This window comes from Eptatretus burgeri, chromosome 18, assembly GCF_056783735.1.
Source record: "Eptatretus burgeri isolate ZD-2024b chromosome 18, Ebu_testis_v1, whole genome shotgun sequence".
In the NCBI taxonomy this organism is placed as follows: Eukaryota; Metazoa; Chordata; class Myxini; order Myxiniformes; family Myxinidae; genus Eptatretus; species Eptatretus burgeri.
The window spans coordinates 40,571,015-40,595,030 of record NC_140978.1 but is presented as its reverse complement, the minus strand read 5'-3'; the positions used below and the strand labels follow the sequence as shown (position 1 = coordinate 40,595,030).

Genomic DNA, 24,016 nt, shown 5'->3' with positions numbered 1-24,016 from the left:
GTGTTTTCGCAACGTTTGAGTGTGAAGGATGAAGAACTCAAACGGATCACCTCGAAAAATAAGGTCCTGTCAGATGATCTGATGAAGGCAACAAAGAAGTTGTCAGAAGTGGAACGTCAGCAACAGGAGCAGCTACAACGGAATGAGCAACAGCAAGAGAAGGTCATTGAGAGCTGCCAACAAGTAAGGAACCGTTATCAAACATGTGAGACTACAGATGCCAAGGGTGTGAACATCATGTTCACCTCCACAAAGCTCTGATGAGTTTTAACACCTTGCAGGGGTCGTGCTGCTCATGAGATATTTACAAATGGAAAACTGTTTATTTGAGTTTGTCAAACTCCGTGTGAACTTTTTGTGCCTTTTACCCGAATTCATCCCAGGTTAGACTTGAGAGGGACACCTCCAAACAGTCTTCATGTTTATTGGTTGAGGATTACAAGGAGTGCTCAATGACGAATGTTTTGACGTGGCAAAACATGAACATGAATGTTGACAAAACATGAATGTTTTGACCCGCTCAATGACGTGGCGTTGGATTTTCATTCACACATGTCGCTTTCTTTCTTTCTTTCTTTCTTTCTTTCTTTCTTTCTTTCTGATTTATTAAATTATTTCTTTAAAAAACTAAACTAAGTTAATTTTGCATTTTTACCTTATTATAAATTGCATTTTAATCAATCAGTTTTCACACTGCCCCACAGATCGAGGTGATTTCGCAATATTTAATTGCGAAGGATGAAGAATTCAAACAGATTACCTCAAAAAATAAGGAACTTTCACAGGATCTGTCGAACCTGAGTCGTGGGTTTTCTGCATCGGAGCAGCAGCTGCAGAGGCAGGAGCAAATTAACATTGATTCCCACAAACAAGTAAGTAACCATGATCTCACAATGCGGGACTTGCTCGATATTGTCTGACCTTTGAAGACAAAATAACTGAAACGAAAGAGTTGAAGATAATGTTTTCCTTGATGCGTGCTGATGTGTTTTAATCACTTACAGGTCGCACTGCTGATGGCTGATTTCCAAAGTCTAAACGAATGCTTGAATGCAGTGATGCTGAAACATAATTCCATCATTGAGGCAATGTACCACATCTGCGTTAAAGTTCAGAATTTGGAGCAACAACAACAGCAACCCCAGCAGCAGCCATGTTCGCAGCTTCCTTTCAAGCAAGAGAAGCTTGAGAAGCCTCAGGCACAACAGACGTACCAAAATGACCTGCAGCGTCATCGTCCTTGGAAAAACAAGGTACAGCAATACAATCTCAAGAACCCAACAGAAATACTCCCGTTCCCAGTCATTCATCAAAAGCTTGAAAACAACTCACATTATTGAACCTTCGAATCATTTTCCAATCTGGTTTAATTTAGAATACAGTATTAATTTGTGATTCCCTGGAAAAATGGCACCTTTTAGCACAACTTGTAACATTGACTTACATCAGGAAGCAACATATCATAAGCATTTACATCGAGGGAATTGGTGTCGACCCCCCACCCTGAACCCTAAACCCCCCCCCCCCCAAGTACAACCAAAAGTTTTCAACTTCCTCTGTTCAGCGGTTCAGGAGTGCATAGAAATAAAACTGATAAATCAACAATCACATGAACATCCACTTCTCAAATTACAAGCTGTACGATTCCGATTATTATAATTTTGGAACTGGTGCGTTGCCTATTTCACAGTAACTGTCAATGTCATGTTTCTCTGCTGCTGTTTTATTTGAAAGAATATTTATTATGTTCAACAGGAACCTCGTGTTATTCACCACGTGATTGAATGTGGGGAGGAACTCAAATCTTCCAGTAATGCCTGGAGGCCCACGAAGAAGAGAGGGATGACGGGTGATGAAGTGAGTTTGGTTTTCTATTTGAAAGGGTGGTCATTCGTGTCGATTTAATATTAAAATATACTTTTCTTTCTGAACTCATTTATTGTTTTGACTCCTCACGGATGATGCCTTCTTTGTTTTACTCCCATTTCCTTCCCCAAGGATGTAATTCGGCAGTTTCGATCTCTCCTCAATAAATTGACACCGGAAAATTTTGACCGGATTGTGAGTCAGATGAAGTGCATCAATATCACCAAGGAAGGTCATCTGAAGGACATTGTTCAGCTTATCCAGAACAAGGCAATGTTGGAATCAAAATTTTCGAAGGTGTATGCAAACATGTGCTACCACCTTTCAAAGGTAAGAGAAGTCTTTCACGACCGCAACTCATCAGGGAAAGAACACGACTAACAGACATCCTTCTCTGAACCTCCTGAAAATATCTGCTCTCCTCCCCACTTCTCGTGATCCCCACCTCCCTTTTTCACAGACTGATACACACTGCCCCAGCAATCTCATTTCACCCCAAACTTGTTTACCCTCTCACCACTTCTTTCTCAGCCTCACGACGCTCCTCTCTTCTTTTTTTTCACCTTTTTATTTTCTCAATTTATCTTGCCTCCCTCACCTTCCGTTTAAAAAGTATTCAATAAATAGATGCCCCTTTTCTTTAATACCATCCACCATTCTTTTATTTTTTTTTACAGGTTGAGGGACATGAAACAAGCAAGCCGGGTAACGTCCTCGACTTTTGCACACTCCTCATTCAAGGCTGCAACAATGAGTTAATGATGGAGATGGATGGGAGCTCCAGCTTGGACGATGAAGCGTCCGAGAAAGCCCGACGCCGTGCTATTGGGAACGTCATCTTCATCGGGGAACTTTTCAATGCACAAGTTTTGCATGAATCTGTTATCTCCGATACTGTGAGGTGGTTGCTCAAAGATGGTAAGGAGCACTCCATCGAGTGCTTCTGTCGTCTTCTTGGTGTTGTTGGAGAGAACCTGGACTCCACACACCCCGCAATGGTAATGAAACTTCACTTTTGAATTTTCATAAACACGTTTACTCTTACGCTGCTGATTTTCATCATCTTTCTTGCACATCTTCATTTTACTGACTTCGCGCCCGTATGTATGCGTCTCGACAGATGAATGAGCATTTCACCTCTTTGGTTGAACTCTTGAAGGGGAAAAAAATGTCGTCACGCATCCGCTTCATGCTCCAGGATCTGATAGATCTTCGCAAGGTAAGTCATTCCTGTCTACCTCTGGTGTGCCAATTCACAATTGATACCTGCCTCAAAGCCCCTGCATCTCTAAGTGCATGTGCCCTCTTCCCTTCCTCAGCGGACATGGACTCCACGTCTGCAGGTTGAGCAACCAATGTGCCTTCAGGATGTTCGTGAGCAAGCTGAACAACAGCAACAATTAAGATAACACTACATCTGAAGGTACGACACATGAAAGAAGACGAAGAAGATCTTAAGTTACCACCGACTGTTGTTTTATTTTTGAAGTCTCAGGAGATTATTATTCTATTCTCCAAAATGTATCCATTTGCAAAACGATGTGTTTGGACCAACAAACAATTGTCATATCATGGAAATTACAAATTTGTGAATAATATCATCATTATCAAGTAAAACAGCTGCTGCAAGAGAATGATAACAAGTATCATGAGCAGTTGGTGTACCTTCTGGGATTTACTCACAATGCAGTATAATCTTTCCTTTGATTGATAATGTCAGTCATCTCACACAATACAGCTATCCTCACTCCTACATGCTGTACTGACTGACATGCTTATTGACCTGATTTGCAGGTTAAGTCGTTCTTTGTGGAGATACGAGTGAAGGCCTGTCACGACGAGGATGTGTGCCTTGAAAACGAGGTGCACACGGACAACATTTAAACACTTAACAGCGACTCGCTGTTTATGGAGGAAGAGCTGCATCATCAACAACTGCAGCAAAATGGTGATGCAACGGTTGAGTGCAAAAAACGAATAATTCGTTGTGATTGCATTGAAAAATAAGGTAATTTCAGAAGATCTGAAAAAATATTACGACCAACGTATAAGAAGTGGAACTTCAGCTCGAGGAACAACAGCATGAGGAAGACCTACAGAAGAATGTTGAGAGTGAAGGAAGAACTACAAAACGACATTGAGAGCTGCCAACAAGTAAGGAACGGTTTTCAAACATGTCATGTTCACCTCCACATGCTCTGAGGAATTGTAACACCTTCCAGGGGTTTTGCTGCTTATGAGACATTGACAAACGGAAGACTGCTTTGTAATTTGTGAAATTATAAGTTAATTTTGCACCTTCAATCAATTCAACTTTCTCATAGCCCTAAATGTTCCCAGCTTCTTGTGGGATCAGTCAGAGAATGTTTTTATACCAGGTCTTTCACGAAGCACTTGGCTTGGCCTGGATTCCACTGAAGGTGGTTTGGGCAGGAATTTGTAATTAGTTCAGAGTGCCGATGATCACTCACCGAATGTTTGTCAGCCACAAAGGGATCGTAGGTATCCACCGAGCAGCTGGCACGAGTATGTGGGACACCCAGCTCAATGATCACATTGTCGGGAGTATGGTGTGGACATTAAGCCTGCCAATCCTCAATCCGACAGTTTAAAGTCGGGTCAGGAATCGAACCCCAAATCGACAGCTCAAAGGTAAATGTGCGACCTCTGCACAGTACTATCAGGACAACCATTAACCATCCCAAACCAGGTTGTCCATTCAACATCCAGATCCTGTTGTTTCGATTCAAAATTGTCACACAAGTGCGTTCAGAATTGTATAACTGCAAGCAGATGTACGATTGTCTCCGAATTATGCGTACGTAATCTTAAAGTCCGTTCAACTGAAACTCTTTGTCCAAGTTCTGATTTAGTCTTCTGTCCACAAGATGTAAACCATCTGCTGGGTGCATTTGCATGGCGATGACACCATAATGGGTACCCTGGCAATGATATAAATAATAAATTCCACTTATGGTGACGTTGTCCTTAAACAAAGGTGTATACGTTTCTTCAGTTAACTGACTGAGCAAATATAATGTGCATAATACTCCTGTATATATAATATTGTTCTACTGTCGCCACATTGTCTTGTCACACCTTGTAAGAATTGTGACATTGCCTTTTATCACATAAGCTGGCAACAATGAAGTGATGTACAAGTCATATCATATTAATTTGTAGTCCTCGTTCACTTTATTACACATTGGACAGCATGCGACACGAGCCTTAAGTGTTCCAGTGGATCCGTTTGTGCTCCATGATTGTCATTCCAGAGAATAATTTTGTGCCTTGATCTGTGGGACATTTTCCGGAGCATTTGTGTGGTGTTACGATGAAAAGCAAGTCTCACTGCTTGTTTAAAGTCATCAGAGTAGTGGTGTTCGCTCAATTTGAAGAACAGGAAACGCATCACCAATGTGCACACAAAGGCAATGTCTCGATTTTTACAACGGGTGACAAGACATTGTGGCCACCCTGTGCAATGTCAATACTGCAGTGCAGTACTGAGTAGAGGTACACATATTCACCTCTCAGCTATCTAGCTTGGGTTTGAATCCCGACCCAGCTGTAAATTGTCATCCTCGTGTTTCACATCCAGGGTGATTCATCTAATTTGTTTTTTCCCGCCCTCAGATGGACGTGAAACGGACGTCACATCAGCTGGCATCAGCTGGTGAGGTGGACGTTAAAGATCCTACGGTGTCCATCGAGAAAGAGAAGGTGAACTATCGCCAGCACCATTAACAAATTGCAAATTCCTGCCATGTCCTACAAGAGGGCATTGCATCAGCGGCACAACCACCCCCGAGCCAATGTTGCTGACCGTCGCCTTTTGCTGTATTTGAAAGAAGAAGAATAAGAAGCTCTGTACTAACTGGTTAGGTAAGGGGAGTTTCTCAACTGTGCCCCACAATTCTACACCGCAGCCTTTCTCCTGTGATGGATGTATTGAACAAAATAGCGGGAGATTATTTATTTATCACTCATCTTCACACTCAATCGAGCCATGATTGCCTTCATTTCAATATCTAATGTCGTTCGTCAAATCAATTTTCATGCTGTTCATCATTATCATTTATTTATTCATTCTATGAATGATTTTAAAAGGATTCACACAGCACAACATTCAAAATCAACGAGTCAATGCAGATTCTCTAAAACAAAACAAAACATTTACAACAGGGGGCACGATCGCAGTCCTCACTCCCATTTGTCACCTATAGGTGACACACCACATCATACATCACCACATCCGTTTACAAACCCAAGAATCCTGACGACTTGCAAACGACATAACTTGTCGACGAGTGGGTTCACACGCTCGTAAAAAAAAACAGCTTCAAAACGATTAATTAAAAAAAAAATCCACAACCTGACTATAATTGTCATGCAACAATGGGAGGCAACTTGCAACATCCTGAGGGTATAGCTCTTCATAATGCAAGCTCGGACGGCTAGACGTCAAGCGAAACTCATTCTCCTTATGTCGCACAGAATAATAGATACACTAACAAAGGATAATCACTTCTTTTCATGCTACAGGCCAATTAGTTAGCCCAAGCGTTTGATTGGTCTTTGATAGATGATCGGCTGTAGTACGTAACGATGGTTTGCTCGGCCAATTAACATCCTTTGACCTACCCCCGGCACGGTTCCCCATCTACTTCAGTCGTCTTGCCGGTACGGTAAAGTGACATGCACGCACCTCTCGTACTTGTGGGGTGCGCGACTGTTGGGGAAGATTTCTAAAACGAATCTGTATGATTTATTCCTTCCTCGGCCCACCCTCGCGAGATATTCCTTCCTTCCTTCCTTCATTCTGTCACCAATGAAAGCGTCAATCATCCGGTAGATGTGGTCATGTAACTATTACACATGAACATCACCATGATGGTTACCTGTGTTCTTGTAACTGTCATTTATCAGGAACGAGGTGAGAATGAAGAACCATCACTTGGTGAGTTTAAATGATCTTTTTGAAATACAGTCTTGATGTGGAACAGAACAGAAGAATGGTTTTCCTTTATCAGGTAAGTACATTTGGAAGTCCTGTACATGTCCCTTGGCTCCAAGTTTTTCTTTCAAGGTGTGTTGTATATGTGTGGTGTGTCCATGTGTTGTGTGTATGTGTCTGAGTGTGGTGTGGTGTGCCCATGTTTGGTATGGTGTCTGGTTTGTCCGTGTGTGGTGTGTCTGTGGTGTGTTGTGTCCGGGTGTGGTGTGTCCGGTATGTGTGTGTATGGTGGTGGTGGTGTGTCCATGTTTGGGGTGGTGTGGTGTGGTGTGTCCAGTATATCTGTGTGTGGTGTGGTGTATTTGGTATGTGTGGTGTGTCCGGTATATCTGTGTATGGTGGTGGTGGTGGTGTGTCCATGTTTGTGGTGGTGTGGTGTGGTGTGTCCGGTATATCTGTGTGTGGTGTGGTGTGTTTTGTATGTGTGGTGTGTCCGGTATATCTGTGTATGGTGGTGGTGGTGGTGTGTCCATGTTTGGGGTGGTGTGGTGTGGTGTGGTGTGTCCTGGTACTTAATGTGTGGTACTTAATCATACAATGACTTTCATATTTTGGTTCCCCGTGTCCTAAATGTGTACATAATACCTTGCTACAAGCCTGTGTGGTGTGGTGTATTTCTTTTGTCTGGGTGTGGTGAGGTGTGGTTTTTCCATGTGTGGTGTATTCACTGTGTGGTGTGATGCAACGGTTGAGTACTAACTGATGAGGTAAGTGGATGTATGGTGTGTGTGTTTTGGCATGTATGATGTGTGGCATGGTGTATGGTTTGTTCATGTGTGGTGTGTCTGGTGTGTAGTGTGTTGTCTCCATGTGTGGTTTGGTGTGTGTCTGTGTGTGGTGTAGTGTGTCTTTGGTTTGTCCGGGTGTGGTGTGTCCGGTATATCTGTGTATGGTGGTGGTGGTGGTGTGTCCATGTTTGGGGTGGTGTGGTGTGGTGTGTCCTGGTTATAAGTCCAACCCCTCCTCAGCGTGGTAACCAGGTGAACGGCGGTGTTTCATCACCTGCCGGCTAACGGGGCCATGGCATCATCACACTCTATGATTACAATGAACCCAGACACAAGGTGCCATCTTGTGCCATCTCAATGTTCCCTTCAGCACTCGCTTTCAGAGAACTTGCAGAAGTCCCAGGTGAAGATGAACTCTCCACAGAGAGCAAAGCAAGACAAGAGCTGAGTGAACTGTGTGGACCACAACACCTGAGGGGATGGATCACCCCTTGAACTCTGTCGCTTTGCTCCCTCTGTCGGGGTTGGAGTGACTGAATTAGGTGGAGAATGACAGGTATGAGTATGGTTGTACCATTGCTGTTTTTCCCTTGCACACTTTAGGAAAAAGCTCCTTCTGTCAGTTTATGATTGTCAGTTCGGGTTAGGGTCAGTCGGTTTATAATTATGTTCACACCTTCTGTCAAAAACGGCACTTTATGATCGAGGAACAACCTCATTTCAATTCACTGCAATATTTTTGAACACGAATCGGTGAAGGAACCTGTAGTTTCGCAGTACTTTTCTTCCCCATCCCCAACACCTTACACTTGCTCAGGTTAAATTCCATCTGCCAATCTTTTACCCAATCCATGCAAGTATCATTACTTTCCTGAATCTGATCGACACCCTCTCTGTTTTCCACCTTACCTCCAAGCTTTGTCATCTGCAAATTTGGAAAGCTTACTCCTCACCCCTTGATACAAATTGTTGATGTAAATGATGAATAGTAATAGTCTGAGTTGTGAGTATTGATCCCTGAGGTACCCACTACCTACATCTTCCCAGTAAGACATCCTCCCACTCACAGCCACTCTTTGCTTCCGATCACTAATCCAGTTTGCAATCTAATTATCGACCTGACAAGCCCTTACTTTGGCTAACAACCTCTGATGTGCTATCTTATCAAATGTCTTCTGAAAGTCTAGTTATACTATGTCCACTGCCATTCCCTCATCCTCCCAATCAGACACTGCTTCACATGCTTCCCATGGGTAAACCCATGCTGACTACCTTTAATTAGTTTGTATTTATTTAAATGATTCCTCAGCTGGTCCTTAATTAATGTCTCCAACACCTTCCCCACAACTGAAGTCAAACTAACAGGTCTTTCATTTCCCAATTCTTCACTGGATCCTTCATTAAATAATGGTGTTACATTTGTTACCCTCCAATCCTCCGGTACCTGTCCTGACTCCAGTGAGGTATTGAAAATATCCGTTAACATCTCACTTACCTGCTCGGCCACCTCCCTCAATACTCATGGGCGCATATTACCTGGACCTTTGGTAAAACTCTTATCTACTCTTTAATTTCCTTCCTGTTCCTTTACTTCCTCCACTCCAACATTGGATCTTCTGTAAAATCCCTTCCTCACCTCCTCTATAAATACTCTCAGCTATTGGCAATTCTCCTGACTGTTCTTGCGTAAAAGTTGAAGACAAATACCTGTTTTAATAAGCCTGCCATCTCGCTTTCATCACGAACCACTCTCCCGGTGCTATTCCTCAATGAGCCCACACTGGTCCTTACCTGTTCTTTTCCCCTGATATAATTAAATAATGCCTTGCTATTATGTTTAATATTCTTATCCTTGTCCTTCTCATTCTCTCTTTTGACTTTCCGAGTTATTTTCTTCACTTCCCTCTGTTTACTCCGATAGTGATATAAATCTAACTCCAGTCCTGTCATTTAAACCTAATAAACATGTTCTGCTTCTCCTTTATGGTGTTCCTTATCTCACGACTCAAACTCCCTGACCTCTTTCTGTTTCTAGTTTTCCACCTCATTGGGATGTACTTGCTCTGCACTCTACATATTTGCTCCTTGAAGGTTTCCCATTTCTCTGGTGATGATTGTGCGATTGTTAGCTTCTCCCAATCTACATCACCCAACTCTCTCCTCAATACCCTCAAGGTTTGCCTTCCAGAAATCCAATAGCCTTACCCTTCTATCCTGAACTTTAACCCTTAACAGAATCTTTGCACATACAATGTTATGGTCACTTGCTCCGAAATGCTTGCCGACCTCCACCTCCTCCACCATATTGGGATCGTAACTTAACAGGAGGTCGAACACTGACTGCACTCCCCCTCGTGGGCTTATCTACAAACTGGGTTAAAAAGCAATCTTAGAATAAAACGAAGAAATTCTCATCTGCTCTGCCCTTTCCCTGTTCCTCCACCCAATGTATCCCTGGCAAGTTAAAATCCCCCATAATCAATACTCTTCCCTTACCACGTGCCCTTTTTAATTATTTAGTACTCCTCCTTCTTCCTCTTCTTTCACACCCGGAGCCCCATAAAAGCATCCTATCAGTATCTTACTGTTTTTTACAATCTCTAATCTCGACCCATTCAGAATCATCAACATTTATTCCTTCCTTCATGTATGTCACCCCTTTCTCTTAATGCAATGCTGTCCTTTACCCAGATTGCTACTCCTCCTCCTATTCTCTCCTTCCTATCACACCGACACACCTCGTGGCCTTCTAATCCTGTCCTCCAATTACTCTCCTCCTTAAACCATGTCTCATCTCACTTACTGCAACTAGATCTTACTCCTCGCCATCGACTTTCGCATCAAGCTCTTCCATCTTATTATTTAAACTCCTGGCATTGGAATGGAATATGTTTAACTTTTCCCTTCCTGAAATTCTATTTTCCTGCCTGGCCTGACTCATCCCAATAACTTCATCCGTTTATAGATTCTTTCCTTTATAGATTCCCCACACTCGACTGAACTCAAAAAAAGCCTGAATTCCTTCTTCAATTCCAACTGCAAACCTTGCTGCCCCCTTTCTATTTAACACACGGCCATCATTCTGGAAACACTCCCTTTGTCTCTGAAATGATTCCCACTGCTTCTTAAATGTAAAACCTTCCTCTTGACACCAATTGTTTTCACTCGCAATGGGTGCTCCGGGTCCCTTCTCCATGGCCACCCAGACCCAAACACAATTGTGGCAGGCCCACCATGGGCTCACGGCCTACCCTGGCTGACATGCCCCTCACCTCTCATGAGCCACACTCCCAGCCCATCAATACTCGTTGCACACCTTGCAAAACAAACACTCTTTCACACACATGGAACAAACCACAGAACGAGCTGCATTGTTAATTTGACTAAATTTCCCTAACTAATCTCTAAACTAGCCCCAGGTTTCCTTGGGTAGGGCTCACTCCCTCCCAATCATTCTTTCACACCATTCACTCCTTTCCATATTCACTCCCTGGCTGCTGTCCCACATTCACCCCTTTCAAGCTTGTTCACATTTCCTTTCAGTCATTTGCACCATCTAACTAGCTAGTTTCTTCTGACTCTCTCCTGCTCATCTCGTCATCCCTTACACTATGCATGCTCCTTTTAACACTTTGTCACTACGCTAGCTACGTCCCCACTACATGTCAATTGTCTCTAACCCTCTGTCCATAACACATTAAGCTAACCTCAACCACCTTCTAAGACTAATGCTCCTGTGCTCCCATGAAGACAACTATTTATTCCGCCCCCTTGAGGCAAAACTATTCTAACATTTTCTACCTCTCACCTCATGCATGCTGAATTAATGTTCCTGTGGCCCCTTGTGGTGCAGCCTTTCATACGTGCTCCCACATGGGTTCAAAAACTCTGTACTCTACTTTACACTTATGAGTTAACCCCCCTATCCCCGCCCCCATCTCCCCCCTACCCCACGTCTGCAGAAGTGCTCAGCCTTGCCTCTACCTCAAAGGCCAGAGCGATCGCCCTTGTCTGGTCATAGTCGGTCAGTGTGAACGATCCGGGGGAAGACCCGTGGCCACATTTCGATCTTAATCACCATGTCACAGATTTGCGCCAGGATGACCCGCGAGCCCTGCCAAAGCAAGGTGAGTTTTGGTTATTTGCCCTTCCTTCGCCGGGGATTGAAGAACCGAATCCTCATCCCCAGAGGTAATCGCTCGGCTCGAGTGGTCGCACCTGCGCTTAATCTTCACACTGGCTCGATGGAATTGGCGGTGCACAAAAGCATGGACCCATTCCATGGCTTTCTCCAGGTGATGTGCATAACCCTCACTCGGCGGTCTATCAGGGTGATCTGGCATCGGACCGCAAAGGAGATCGACAGACGTCTGGAACTCACATCCGTACATGAGCAGCGCTGGGCTGCATGAGATGGCTCTGTGCTGACTGGTCCGGTGTGCCAGCAAAAAAATATGGGAGATGGTCTTCCCAGTTATCCTGACCGGCAGTGGTAAACAAGCCCAATTTTTGGATCAAGGTCTCATTGAAACTTTCCACCGTCTCTTCAGATTGTGGCCTCAATGGTGTTGTCCTGGTGTTCTAAATTGACAAGAGACTGCACACTTTCTTTTTTTAGCAATTGGCTTTCAAAATTTTGTCCCTGGTCTATGTGCAGCTCTTCTGGAATCCAATGCTGGCATAGAAATCCTTCCACGAAAGTCTGTGCCACAACCCGGCATCTTGGTTTGGGAGTGTGTAAGACTCGATGACCACGAGCATGTAATTGTTACCTTGGCGGGTGCGGGGTGGTGGACCTCGGATGTCCATAGCCACCTGCTCAAGGGAGGACCCTCATCATCCATGCCCGTCCCTTTTAAGCAGCACAGGCATCACATGCTGAATGCCAGTCCTGTATATCGTGCCCTGTATTAACCTAATAGAACCGCCAGTGGACCCAAGATGTTGTCTTTGTCCTCCCCAAATGTCTGCCAGGGTGGGTATCATGCACCTGTTGTAAAATTGTGGTTTTGAATTTGTCTGGGACTATTACAAACCAGGAAGTTTTATCAGAGGGAATTTCCACCCACTTGTGAAACAAGATGTTGTCCTTCAATTCCAGAGTTTTCCATTGAGTTCAGTACACCTTTATTCACGCAATGAGGGAGTGACTTCCACCCCACTGGGTCTTTTACCTGCCCAGACACACTCGTACACCGGTCCCAGCATGGGATATTCCTGCTGGGCCGTGCTCCACGCCAAAGATCCGAATTCCTCATCCGTGATTTGTGGCAAAACTGGCCCAATCACCCGGGCTGCACGGACTAGGATCATATGGGTGCGGTCTGCAAATTTGTTCCTCTCCTCATGGCTCTCGCACAATTTACAGTTTTCCCACAGACAAGGGTATCAAGAGAGTGCGTTGGCATTCCCATGAGCCTTCCCTGCTCAAAGGGCCATATTAAAATTGTACGGCTGCAATTTCTCCAAGCACATTGCAATCTGGCCCCCAGGTCCCTTGAACCATTGGAGCCATTGCAAGGAGGAATGGTCTGTTCTCACCAATTTTTTCTGCCCGTACAAGTATGGGTCTAAAAGACTCGTAGCAGACAGCATGGCCAATAACTCTGTGAGTAACGCAATAATTTTGCTCGGGCCTACGCATGTCCCGACTAATACGCAATCACTCTTTCCACGCCCCCTTGTGTCTGAGACGAGACTCCAACCAATCCTTCCTGCCTTGCATCCGTGTCCAGGGTAAAGGTCCCGTCGTTGGTGGGCTAAGCTAAAATGGGTGCGGATGTCAAACACCCCTTTTGTCAAGACGTCATCCAGGTACACCAGGCCTGACTGCCATGGCATGCCGACGAGTACATATTCTATCAATCTCTTAAAGGTGGCGGGGCATTACACAAACAAAATAGCATCACAGTGAACTGATACAGTCCCTTACTTGTGGAAAATGCGGTTTTCTCCTTCCCTGCCAAATCCATCTACACCTGCCAATCCCCACTCTTAAGATCCAAATTTGACAACCAATTTGAGCCTGCAACAGCATGGAAGGTATCATGTAGTCTTGGCATGGGAGAGGAGTCCTTGTGCTTTATGTTGTTAAGCTGGCGATAGTCCACGCAGAAACGTATGGTCCCAGCCTTCTTTTTAACCAACACAACCGGTGACATCCCAGGAATTCCCGAGTACTCGATGACACCTGTTTCAAGCATCTTTTACCCCTGCGCATCAGCTTCCTCCCTCTTGATCCAGGGGACCTGTCGGGCAAGCTGACGAATAGACCGAGCCTCACCGGTGTGGATCTGATGTTGCACCAGGCCTGTGCGTCTAATGTCCTCGGCAGACAAAGCGAAGATGTCTAAATGACGGTTAATTAATTTGTGTCAGGCCTTCCGTTGGACCTCCAAGTCTGCGCAACTGTGATTCACCATCTCACAAATGGGATTATGCCAATTCCGACTAGTCTCTGGCGATGCCGTCCGAGGTTGTTCCAGCCGGATGTTTTCGTGTCTCACCTGCGCAATGTTTACAACAGGGGTACAACCTTTGTGCCACGTCTTACAGTACGTGGTTCTGTAGGAAGCTGAATTACCCTGACCGCCACAATGGGGCCCTTGGTGCTCACAAGGGCACCGCCCATGAACAAATCCGAGACGGGTTGTCCTGCAATTGTCAGGTCAGTCCAGATCAGATATGTGACTTACTTCAGGTATCATGTAAACCTGTATGAACCTGTTTCATGGTCAGGTTGTTGGTGACTAAACTGTCTCCCACACCAGGTTTCCTGGTGAGGAGGGTGTATGGATATGGACACCCAGCAGGATTGAAAACAAAACTTGTCAAAGGGTGGAGGAGCTCCTTGTGAGCCAACGGCCATCTTTTTCTGGTGCCAATTTGTGGTTGCGTACATCATCCTGCAGTTAGATTACCCTTTTCTGGGAGGTTGGTGGCAGGATTTGCACTCCGGCCACTGTAAAAACACTTCACTCCGCAAAGCACATGAAAAACGCAAAGAAAACTGAAAACCCACTCCATTGGAGTTCCTTTGCCACGGGATTCCAAAACCCACAAAGCCCACTTCCTGAACAAGTTCCTTCGCAGGGCAACTCACCAGATGACAGGATTGGGGCAAATCCTTCGGGACCTCCATTCTTTGATGACAGGAAGAAAAGCACAGGTTCACCTTCCTGGGTCAGATAGCAGTGGTGTGAGGCGTGGTGCTGCTGAGGTGTCGTCCAGCAGATCATGGTCTCCTGGGGATAATTTGAGGCGGTCCCTTTGAGTGGGTGCCTGGAATGGCCTTTCCCTAAGACAGGATGATCACCTTTCTGCTTTCATCTGAGATCCAGCACTTGGACCTCGGTATTGCAGGACTCTGAGATTCAGAGACCATATAGTGGTGAGATCATGGTGGGTGGCAACACCAACTAACTGCCTGGTAACTCTGATGGCGACTGTGTCCAAGGAGTTGCTGTTACTGTGTCCAGTCGGCTGACTCCCATGATTTTTTTTGTGTCTGCCCATTTACTATTTACTATTGGTCTGTTGGCTCTGATGGCTACCATGCCTAAGGAGTTGCTGTAGCTGTGTCCACTGTGCTGACTCCAATGATTGAGGTAACACCGGTCAACGAGCGTATTATGAGACTAAGGATTCGTCACTCCTTGTGTGTCGTTTCCCTGGTCTCTGTCTATATTCCGACTGAGGCGAGTGACCTCACCGTGAAAGATGCATTCGATGCCATGCTCGAGTCTGTGGTTGATCAGTGCCCAAGACGAGATACTCTTCTAGTCTTGGGGGATTTCAATGCATCAACTGCAACTGAGAGGGATGGTTATGAGACATGTGTTGGTCCCCATGGGTTTGGAACTGTGAACCAGAATCGCACCAAGTTCCTTGACTTTGCAAGAAGTCATGGATTTAGGGTGGCGAGTTCATGGTTTCAGTGCCCACAAGCTCATCGCTGGACTTGGAATTCCAACACTGGCGGTGTGGCAAAAGAGATTGACCATGTCCTCGTTGATGGTTGTTGGAGGATGATCCAGAACTGCAGGGTCTACCGGAGTGCTGTTCCTCAATACCGACCACCAGTTTGTTGTGGCAACTCTGAAGTTTCAGCTTAAATCCAGGAGAATGGTACCATCCCAGCCTTGGCTGGATGTTGGCAAGCTCAAGGATGAGAGGGTATCTGAGGAGTTTGCGAACAGGCTGAGTGGTGATATGGGGGGTCTGAGTGCTTTGGGGGATCCTGAAGAGTTGCGGAGTGCCTTCAAGACCACCATCCTTGATGTTGCCGGGAGATGTCTTGGAACTCACCGGAAGGTGAAGAAAACTTTTGTCTCTCAAGGCACACTGGATACCATTGACCAGAGTCGCAGGGTCAGGCTGATTGGCAGAGCTGAGCTGTTCAGGGAGCTGAGGCGTACGTACGTGTACGTGCACTTTGGGTGGACAAGGAGGCCTATGTGTGAGGAATCTGTGAGGGGGAAGAGCATCACCTGTGGACAGGTGATCCTCCTCCCGCTTACAGGGGAATGCACGCATTGCGTTCATCCAAGCCCGTCCCTCGGTGTACTGCAGTTAGAGCGGAGGGTGGTGGGCTCTTGACAGAGGAGTGCGAAGGGAAGGCCCACTGGGCCGGTTACTTTGAACGGCTGTACTAGTCTGACCCACCAGCTATTGATTTGGATTTCACAGGTGTTACTATCCCAATTGCTGACCCTCCAATGAACTGTGATACACCTTTGTTTGTGGAAACACAGGTTGTGGTGAATCGGTTGAAATGGGGTAAAGCTCCTGGGATCTGTGACATCCACGCTGAATTTCTCAAGGCTGGTGGAAATGCTGCACTCGTGTCGCGACATGCAGTTCTGTGCTTTGCCTGGAACACAGGCATCATCCCAACTGACTGGAAAAGGGGCCTTGTTGTCCCCTCTGGAAAGGGAAGGGTGATTGCCATGACTGCAACAACTGCTGAGGGATGTTGCCGCTCTCAGTGCCGGGCAAGGTCTTTGCTCGAATAATTATTGATAGGGTTCGCCACCATCTGCTTGAGCACCAGCGTCCAGAGCAGTCAGGCTTTACACCAAAGAGGTCAACGATTGACCGTATCATTGCTTTTCGGGTCCTCATCGAACGCAGACGGGAGCTTCGGCAGGGGCTGCTTGCAACCGATGTTACTCTCTGCAAAGTGTTTGATTCAGTGAATCGGCATGCCCTCTGGAGGATTCCTGGTCTTTGTGGGGTGCCACCAAATTGATCCATCTGATGTCTGAACTACACTCTCGTGCTGAGAGTGCTGTGAGATTTGGTGATGCCATCTCTGAGTTATTTCCAGTTGTTGGAGTTCAACATGGGTGTGTACTGGCCCCCACACTTTTCAGCACTTGTATGCACTGGATTCTGGGGAGAATGTGGGAGAGATCAAGCTGTGGTGCATCGTTTGGAATGTCAAGATCTGACCTTGATTTCGCAGATGATGCAGTCTTCCTTGCGGAGATTCTAGATATCCTTTTGGGGGCCCTCGAGGTGCTGAATGAGGAGTTGGAGCCGCTGGGATTACAGGTTTCCTGGGTCAAAACTAAGATCCAGGCTTTCAATGACATCTTGGATGCTGCTATCTTGCTTGTACCTGTTTATGGTGAGAATGTTGAGGTCACAGAGATATTCACTCACCTGAACAATGATATTCACGTCTCTCCTGGCTGTAAGCCAGAGGTCAATCGACATCTGGGTTGGGCCTGGGGAGTCATAGATCCAATGGATCGTGGGGTGTGGTGCTGTCAGTACCTGTGCGGGAGGACGAAAGTCTGAGTCTTCAGGTCCTTAGTGCTTCCAGTTTTGCTCTATGGATGTGAGACTTGGACTCTGACCAGGGATCTGAGACGGAGGCATAATTCTTTGGTACCAGGTCTCTTCCGAGAATCCTTGGCTCTCGCTGGTCGGACTTTGTGTCCAACAAGCGGTTGCTGAGACTCAAATGAGATTTGTTGCCTGCATAGTCTGTGAGCGTCAGCTGCGATTGTATGGACATGTGGCTCGTTTTCCTGAGGGTAGCAGATTCTCTGCGAGGAAGCCTTGTCAGTGGAAGAGGCCAATGGGCTGACCACGTGCTTTGTGGTTTCAGCAGTTTGATCAGTATCTCAGGGAGATGGGGATATGCCAGGCGCCTGGGGGATGGCTAGACGGAGGCCCCTGGAGTAAGTGGACAGAAAGTGGACACAGCGACACGCTGCTCCAGTGCATGCTCCCATAGCTGACCTGACCTCTGACCCCACGGTGGGTGGGGGGGGTGGTATGTTTTTATTTTATTTTAGATGCTTACCAAGTCACCATGAAACTTTCATCATTCATGGCCATCGTGTCGAAAAAGTTCCTGAACAAATATTTGGGTGCAATGATTGATTACAAATTGAAATGGAGCAAGACCTCCCAGGTGTTGGCCGGTAAGGCACACCAAAGATTGGACTTTTTAACCCTTTTAACCCTTGCTGCCATTTTACCAGCAACTATTCAAATCTCCATTTGCCTGAGTGGCTATTTTGCCAGCCACCATTGAAGCCTCCATATACCCGAGTCGCCGGTTTACCAGCCACCATTGAAACCTCCATGTACCCGAGCGGCCGGTTTACTGGCCGCTATTCAAACCTCTATATACCTGAGCGACCGCTTTACCAGCCTCTATTCAAACCTCCACATACCTGAGCGGGCAGATTTTTCTCCAGGGAGCCGAAAGTCCAAGGGGCTCAGGGTTCAAAGGGGGAAACTAAAAGAGTTTTACGTTGATCATCACATTTTCATTCTTTTTTTTTTTTAATTAGTTTTTGGTTCAAAGTATTCTTTCTTTAAATTAAAAATGTGCATTTTTGGTAATTCGTCTAAAGAAAGTGTGAAGAAACTGAAAGACGCATGAAGAATACCAGCGCGTGATAGGAACGGATCTTCCGTCAATTTGTACCTTGTACGAGTCGCGCGCTGTGCTGATGGTCCACAAAATAATACAAGACCCATCACACCCACTTCACCATTGTTACCTCTGCCACCGAAGGTGAAGCAGGTTATGTTTTCACTGCTTTCTGTCTTTGTTATTTGCAAAATCGAAGATTTTTCAAGTACTCGTGTATTGGTCAATCGATTTTGTTATTCTGTCTGTCTGTTTGTCGCCTACAGGTCACAATTCCAAACCGATCATCATGAAACTTAACTGAGTTGTGGAGGTCGTCTCAACTGTGAAGCCTATTGATTTTGAGGTCAAAGGTCATCTTGAGGTCTAATTCCTAAAATCGTCATTTTTCATTCGATTGACTTGAAACTTGAACAAGATTTGCAAATTGCATCACTGGATTGGGAGGGGGGGGGGGACTATTTTTGAGGTTAAAAGGTCAAAGGCCAACTTAAGGTCTAACTTCTAAAATCATCAATTTCAATCTAAAAAATCAATTTTCATCCAATTGACTTGAGCTTTGATTATTATGATTGTGAATTTTAATCTGAATGAAATGGACAATTTGATGTATCCATGGCAACCTTTGGAGATGGGGGTGGATTCTGCGAGTATCGTGCTCTGCACGACATCTTTTTCTTGTTACTTGCAAAATCAAAATTTTTTCAAGTATATTCGTTAGTCGATAGTCTGTCTGTTTATCTGTTTATCGCCTTCAGGTCACAATTTTAAACTGATCTCCATGAAACTTCACCACATGATCAAATTTGTCATCAGGAAGTTTGAGGTCAAAAGGTCAACATAGGCCTTCTTGTTTGGCCTCTGCACAACATCTTTGTTTGTTTGTTTCCTTGTCTGTCTGTCTGTGTGCAGGATATCTCAAAAAGTTGTTGACGGATTTGGATGAAATTTTGTGGACAGGTTGGGTGTGTGAGAAGGACCATATGATCAGATTTTGGTGAAGATCCGGATCCGGATCCGGACACGACAGTAACGGCTTCCAATATCTCAGAGAGAAGTTTGGTGCAGAGAAAACTGATGCTGAACTCAAATCAGTCATTTTTCTTTGGGCCCCAGATCCGAGAACTGACGTGTGATCCCGTGTTCAAAAATTAAATTGAACCCACTTGAGTTTGCAGCATGGGAGGAATTTGTGTTGGTTGTGCAGAACTTTCTTGGGAACCAGAGAGCTGAACATATGTGGAATTCGTGGACAACATGCTCAAGGCCCATCAGCGAATGGGCTTTATGATGTCTCTTAAAATGCATTTCTTGTATTCTCATCTTGATTTCTTCCCACCTAATCTGGTTGAGGTAAGCGATGAGCAACCAAGACATTTCAGTCATGGAAACTAGGTATCAAGGCTTGTTCAACCCAAACATGATGGGTGATTGCTGCTGCTTCCTACAACAGGTGACCAATTCCACACACAAACGCAAGAGCAAATGTCTCACACACTTCTGAACACGTCTGAACAGTGCCTACGATGACTATATTGAAAGGAAGAGTGTAAACTTGAAGTGTTGTTTCTGAATCACTCATGATGGGGCAAATTTACCAATCAAGTTTACACCCTTCCTAAGATGACCATGTTCTCATGTTTTATTAACTTCTTTTTCTGCAACTTGTTTATGTTCTTGGTTTGTATACTTCACATTATACACGGAGATCAATCATTGTTATCTAAATATGACGTGAAAGTAATTACTAAACACTGATATTAGATGTACAATGTGGTCATCTGCAATAATTATCTAATATAGCATGCTGGGTATCATTAATATATATATATATATATATATATATATATATATATATATATATATATATATATATATATATATATATATATATATTGAAAACCTGATGTACTGGCTAAATTCTGACTTCAGATTTGAAATCAGTGGCCCAGATTTAACCAAGAACACCTGCATTTTCCCTTAGTAGCAGACATAGTTTTTTTGTTGCCCAGTGTTATTTTTTATGTCAAATTTGTTTTTTGGATTTCACAAGTATTGGGCTATGTGTCACATCTTTCTTGCTTGTCTGTCTGTCCACAATAATGTGCCAACATAGGCCACACATGCCATCTAGTGGTGGCCAGTCTTACACGTTATATTTTTAAACCGAGTACCTCAAGTGTGTCCAATGATAATGTGAGTAAGTCTTTAAAGTATGTCCTATTATTAATGTGAAAACATCGATAAAGTCAATGTATCAAGTATTTGAATGCATCCATAAGCTGCCTACATCTATAAAAAATACATACGAGTGCAACGGGAATCCATGCAGGAATCGAAAAGGTGTGTTTGTCGGCTGTGCGGACATAAACCGGCACCACCAATTCATCGCGTACACACCACACAAACACGCCAGCATATCCACCACATAAAACAGTCCTGGTGTGGGTCTGCAATCTCCGATTCCTCATCCTCGTTTGCTGTGCAATTGTTTTAGCATCATTCAGTCTTTCCTCCGAGATACAAAGCCACCGTTGTGTCTACCGGTGAAGGTATCGGAAAGCTGTCCACCTCAATTACTTCTGATTTCACACAAAGGTGCTCAAGTGAACCGAGACCCGTGGAAGGGGTTGAAGTCTTCAATGTTGTGATAAATTGTCTCGGTGTGCCCTCTGGTGGACACTATGCTGTACTCGTATAAATGGATACCCCTTACAAAGCGCGCCACATCTGATCTGCATGCGGGACCACGCGTGCTGATGGTGACGGGGCCCTTCGAAGGAACGGATTGTTCGATAAATTTAAATTTTAAGGTGACATCCTCGCAAGAGCTCGTACAGCGTGCTGGAACGAGCTCGCTGGCCAAGATGTAGAATGTAATTTTCCAGAATCATTTTCATTTGGAAAGGTTTCCTGAAGCTCTGATGTTTGCTTTGGCTTTGTCACATGAATGTAAATTCCAAACTCCTGTCAAATGTCAGAACAATGCGAGTCATTGCTCAAATGATAAGGGAAGGGCCAGGACGAGGGGGTTGGGATGGAGAAGGGTGAAATGGATAAAATAGAAATGGAACAAGTGTGGATGATATAAGAAATGGCTGGCAGGATGGCCTCGAGGAATGTGTACTCACCTTTGAGCTGCCTTAAACATATTTGTGTACCTCTTAAAAAGATGACTCCCAAGTACATAGTCTCATAAAATAATCTAGGTATTTTCTCTCCACTACTTCCATAACAGTCACAATTACAGTAATCGCACACCTTCAAGGGTCTACCGTGGGGAAAACTTGGCCCTCGCCTTTCAGGATCCGACTCGCCAAGCCTGAAGACCACAGGATGTACAAAGAATGATCTACAGGAAAGACACAAGGATGATTTATTTCCAGCAGATAAAAGATCCAGATTGACATCCATCTGAGGGATGCCCCACCTTGTGATAGATACAACCGACCTGCAAAGCACAAATCCAACAGTTTATAGTCGGATCAGGAATGTAGCCCGAACTAGACAGGTCGAAGGTAAGTGTGCTACCTCGTCCTATTTGACCTTTGGGTACCTCACAGTCACATGGTCAAACAGTACAAAGGTTTTCAACAGAATGCACAGAATAATTCACGAGACCCAAAATAAAATGTGACACTGACCCGAGATGAAGAGGAATTTGCCGAAGATGGGACATTGTAATTACCCCACGTGAGCGAAGCAAAAAGCGGGGTGAAGCAATTGGTTCACCCAGCAAATGCTAAAACCTTAATGTTTTCACGACGTTTGTCTATGTCTGTAAACATCGGTTTATGATTGAGGAACAACTTAACTTCAGTTGAATGTTATATTTTGAAAAGAATCGGAAAACGAACCTGTAGTTTAGCAGTACTTTGGCTCTGAATTAATTATGATCTCACAAATGTAGAGAGGAGTGAGATCATTCTTTTTTACTCTATCTGCCGAGCAGTGAAACAAAATTGAAAATCATTCCAAACAGGAAACTTAATGTTTTTAGCGACGTTATCAAGGACACAAACAACAGGCACGAATAACAAATGTAACGTGTTAAATAAGATGGTGTAAAAAGATGCCGCATCAATGGTGTTAAACTTCCAAAAAAAAAAATTTGCAATCTTAAAAATCTTTATTTTATTTCAATTGAAATATATACTCAAAAAAATGTAGAACACAACCAATCCTATCGCCTTCATCTTCCCAATCAAATGGCTCATTATTACTGGCAATTGGTCCACTTCTAATGGTGCTGGTGAGGCCGACCGACTGTCCTGTGACCTCTGCTCCTGCTCCATTGGGAGCACTGGAATAATTGATGGGGGGATTGGGCGGGGTAAAAAAGATGACCAAGCAGTGTGGATGTCTTCACTGGTCCTTCTTCAATGATGTCCAGTTTAATCGCTGCAGTGTCTAACCAACTGTCACCCACCTGGTTCTGTTTGCTTTGGTCCGACATGGCTGCACAATTACTTATTAACTAAAATTTGCACCCAAATCACGGTCCGTCACAATTTCAAATTTGCACAATTCTCACACCCAATGTTACGCAGTCAGGGGGTTCGAAAGATCCCACTCCTGACACCAAAACTTGTGGTATCGGCACATGTGCTGGGCTCGCGACGTGCATACTCAGACCCGCTGCCACGGTTAACTCTTCGGCCCAACGGGTTGTCTAGCAACTGTGCACACCGGCAAAATTAATCACACCGAGCAGGGTCATCAAGTCCACAGCCGCGTTACCTACTCGTTGCTACAACTACCTCACCTAGGGTCCACACCCTCAGCGTGCACCAGAGTACTTATTACTGCCGAGCGGGACAGTGGGTGCAGCAATGGCGGAGGTGGGTGCAAAAACTTCCAGTCTATCTAGTATGAACACACTTTGTCGGATCAATGGAAGAAAGCACAACTAAGTTGAATGGAAAATGCAACCATTGATTTACACATTGAAGCAAACAATCATTGAACAGGTATTTAGAAGCACAAAGCAAAAGGCACAGAAGAGCAGACTTTCCCCGAGTTTGTATTCGCCTCAGACAAACTTATTGGATAAAAGACGTATGGCTTCATTAAATCCGGGAAGAAGAACTGAGGAGAAAGAAGCAGAATGGAGTGTGTGGGGGAGGGGGGACTCCTCTCATACCTCACGTAACCATGCGGGGTTAGGTTGGGCCAAATATTGTGAGAGACGGTGGGGCAGGGCAGTTTGGATGGGCGGTGGAGTGATGTAAGTGTGTGCTGCGAGTCTGTGTGGAGCTGCATGACACCCCAGGGACTGCACCGCACTCCTTGGTTATGGTCTGCTCACCTCCGGCCCTCGCACGACTCGTTCCTTTGACTCGATCTTTCTCTCAATCCACCATCGCTCTGTTCCAACAATCCCCCATCTGCCTTTCTCAATCCACCAACAATCCTCTTCACCAAATCTCAATTCAAATAACCCTTCCTTCATCCTGTCTGTTTCTTTCAACTCCCCAGTTGGCTTATTCTCATTCTTCGGTGCATCAATCT

At 44.9% G+C, this 24,016-nt stretch overlaps 1 protein-coding gene and 1 long non-coding RNA gene across 2 annotated transcripts; both read left to right on the top strand.

The window, feature by feature from the left end:
* Nucleotides 1-2: 2 nt before the first annotated feature.
* LOC147008965 (eukaryotic translation initiation factor 4 gamma 3-like) lies at nt 3-7,094 on the top strand. The gene is made up of 11 exons (XM_085863825.1): nt 3-183; nt 705-872; nt 1,005-1,253; nt 1,756-1,857; nt 1,999-2,196; nt 2,544-2,864; nt 2,987-3,085; nt 3,186-3,289; nt 3,661-4,020; nt 5,503-5,751; nt 6,796-7,094. Exons 1-8 carry the CDS (start codon nt 82-84, stop codon nt 3,273-3,275), a joined length of 1,329 nt encoding a protein of 442 aa, XP_085719951.1. The 5' UTR covers nt 3-81; the 3' UTR covers nt 3,276-3,289; nt 3,661-4,020; nt 5,503-5,751; nt 6,796-7,094.
* Nucleotides 7,095-7,126: 32 nt separating this feature from the next.
* Nucleotides 7,127-20,769, top strand: LOC147008964 (uncharacterized). The gene is made up of 2 exons (XR_015053223.1): nt 7,127-8,167; nt 18,486-20,769. It is a non-coding gene; the product is annotated as an uncharacterized LOC147008964 (long non-coding RNA).
* The last annotated feature ends 3,247 nt before the right edge of the window (nt 20,770-24,016 follow it).